This window comes from Neovison vison, chromosome 13, assembly GCF_020171115.1.
Source record: "Neovison vison isolate M4711 chromosome 13, ASM_NN_V1, whole genome shotgun sequence".
In the NCBI taxonomy this organism is placed as follows: domain Eukaryota; kingdom Metazoa; phylum Chordata; class Mammalia; order Carnivora; family Mustelidae; genus Neogale; species Neogale vison.
The window spans coordinates 141,002,179-141,005,053 of NC_058103.1; the positions used below are offsets into that span (position 1 = coordinate 141,002,179).

General features: G+C 45.9%; 1 protein-coding gene across 1 annotated transcript; it reads left to right on the top strand.

Annotated features, from left to right (window-relative positions):
* The first annotated feature begins 1,622 nt into the window (after window positions 1–1,622).
* Window positions 1,623–1,945, top strand: LOC122894682 (transmembrane protein 216-like). The gene is given in 2 exon segments (XM_044232423.1): window positions 1,623–1,779; window positions 1,782–1,945. Coding segments are annotated over 2 exon segments (321 nt in total).
* Window positions 1,946–2,875: the final 930 nt, after the last annotated feature.

The window sequence follows — 2,875 nt, forward strand, 5'->3', positions numbered from 1 at the left end:
TGCTGAATGACTAGAGCAAAACTGATCTTTTGCCACATGGAAGAACGCACCCAAAAATGAAGTAATCGGGGAATAGCCATGAACCTTAGGGGCCGTCCCTAAAACAAGCCTAGGATGGGTTGGAGAATGTCCTTATAAAGCCATATGATGACTCCTTGGTGGCTGAGCTGTGGGTGGTATGGGGCTGACCAGACTCGTGGAATCCCGGGTTATAGGAAGGTCGGAACTGCTTTGGTCACCGGCCAAATCTACAATTAGTCCTTGGGGGAGATGCACGGGAAGGGACCCTTGGCTGGAAGGGTGGGTCAAGCCCAGGAAAGCCAGAAGCCTTCCCCAGAAGGCGGTGCCCCGCTTTTCCTAGGGCCTGCTGGAATTTCATTATCCTGTTTGCACTGTACAGATGGGAATTTAATAATTAATTAGGGAATAGCTCACCCCAGAGCCAGGCAGGGGGATTATACAAATCAACTGAGATGTAGCAAGGGGCTGAATATTTCATAGTGTGTTTAATTTGCAAATGCTGCCCACTGAGAAGGCTTAGGCAGGGAACCTACCAACATAATTATTATTACTCCTGCAAAACTACTTGAGTTTCCATCAGACTGCCTTTCTTTCGATTGTTTTCGCCAAGCCCTTCTTTCAAGACATGTAATATTTTTCAAAAATGGGAGGGAAAAAGAGCCAAAATGTAAAAGAATATTTATTGGAATGAAATGAACCTGTTCAGATAAAACAAAAACTAACCTAGACCCTACATTTGTTCAGCCTGTAACTCTTTTTAACACTCAAAGTGCTCCATCCTGATCATTTTCTCTCCTGTGAACTCTGATTGAGGAAGCTGGACACTAAAAGAATCCAAGGCGTTACTTTTCATGTGTTCCACACACGATTTCATGCATTAATTAAACCACCCACTGATTCTGAGCACCCTTGATACCCTTCCTATACATTTTCCTTCCCTTACCTAAGCAGAAGTAATTCTCTACTATCTTTGCAACAAGAACCCTCACTGCTCTAGCTGGTGTGGACAATAGGGGCCAGAGGACCACACCCCCACAGACTTCTAGCTAATTCCATCTTTTCTACCACCACCACCATCACAGGTTGAAAACTCAATCATCTAGAGCAGGGTCAGCAACCTTTTTCTGTAAAAGGACAAATAACAAATACTTTAGTCTTTGCAGCCCATATGGTCTCGGTTGGAACTTCTCAACACTGCTGTCTTAGGGGAACGTGGCCACAGACTGTATGTAAACAAATGAGCATGACTGTGTTTCAATAAAACTTTATTTACAAAAACAGATGACGGGCCAGATTTGGCTGCCAGCCAAATTTCTAGATGTTCTGCTGTAGCATTTCTTAGGACTTCATCCAATTTTATGCTTTAAAAAAAAAAAAAATTAAAGAAGTTCTTGGAGCGGCTGTGTGGCCTACACAGTTTCCATGGAGACTAAAGATGGTTTCCAGAAGGACATGGCTGGCATTCACCCCCACCACTGGAAATCCTGTTCTTTCTGAACAGGTGGTACTATATTACCTGTTTCCTGCTGGAACTCTTCATATTTCTGTAGAAAGCTCTCCTGTTACCATATCCAACAGCGAATCTAGTCCTAGACATGGTGATGTTTCTCCTTTGCCTTGGAGTTGAAGGAGTTCAACTATTTTTTGGTACAAAGGGAAACCTCTGCCAACAAAAGATGCCACTTGGCGCTAGCATGGCCTTGCCCTTCCCATCTGTTACGGTGACCTCCTATTATCTGCCATAGACCTATGTGCTCCGCTGGAAGCCATCACGAACAGCATCTCGTTCTTCTTCTGTGGCTCAGAGCTGCTGCCTGAGGTGTTCACCCTGAAGGCCTTCTCCAGTATGGACCAGATTGGGAGTACAAACATTTCATTCAGCAGCCCTCCACGGGATGAGACCATAGATATTTCCACTCTTTAACCACATCAGTGAGAACTGGTGGGTCAGGTTGTCCTGGGAAAGGTTCCACTCTTCTTTGGCACAGACATTTGGGCAAAAAACTGAGCAGAAGGCCACTGGGCATCATCTTCTGAACCAGGACTATCAGCCTTTAGCCTATCCTGGCCCTTCTCCAAAGCAGTTCCCTGGGGCCCTCAAGTTCCCTTCGATCGTCGTGGCCAGAGCATCTGGTCCGGACTGTGTAAGCACCTTGGGCTTCCAGCAGGACCGGAACGGCTTACTCCCCGTGAGTGCTGTGCACACCTGTCCCGTGAGCTCAGCGAGCCTCGGGACGCTCTGCTCCCAGAGTAAAACAAAAGCCTCTCACCTCAGTCCTCAGAGACTGAGCTCCAGAGCCTTTTTAATAACTCCTAATGTTACTTTTCTACCCTCATCATGAAACAAACATTATTTTATAATAAATGTGTCTTTACTGTCAAAAAAAAAAAAAAACAAAAGATGGACTTTCTCTGTGACTCTGAGTATGTGTCTAAGTAGACCTAAGTTTATTAGATTAAACCAGTGGTTCTGGGGCACCGGGGTGGCTCAGTGGGTTAAAGTCTCTGCCTTCAGCTCAGGTCATGATCTCAGGGTCCTGAGATTGAGCCCCGCATCGGGCTCTCTGCTCGGCGGAGAGTCTGCTTCCCTCTTCTCACTCAGCCTGCCTCACTGCCCACCTGTGATCCCTGTCTGTCAAATAAATAAATAAAATCTTTAAAAAAAAAAAAAAAGCAGTGGTTCTCACATTTGGCAATGTCTGGAGACCAGAGTTAGCCTCATGGGTGTCTACATCACACAGCTGAACGGGGCACCCGAATTAGGAGGGCCCAAGCCCCACACTTGATTTAATGCTCTTCTGGTGAGTCAAGGTCATGGATGCCACTCAACAACCTAGAACACGTAGGTCAGTCC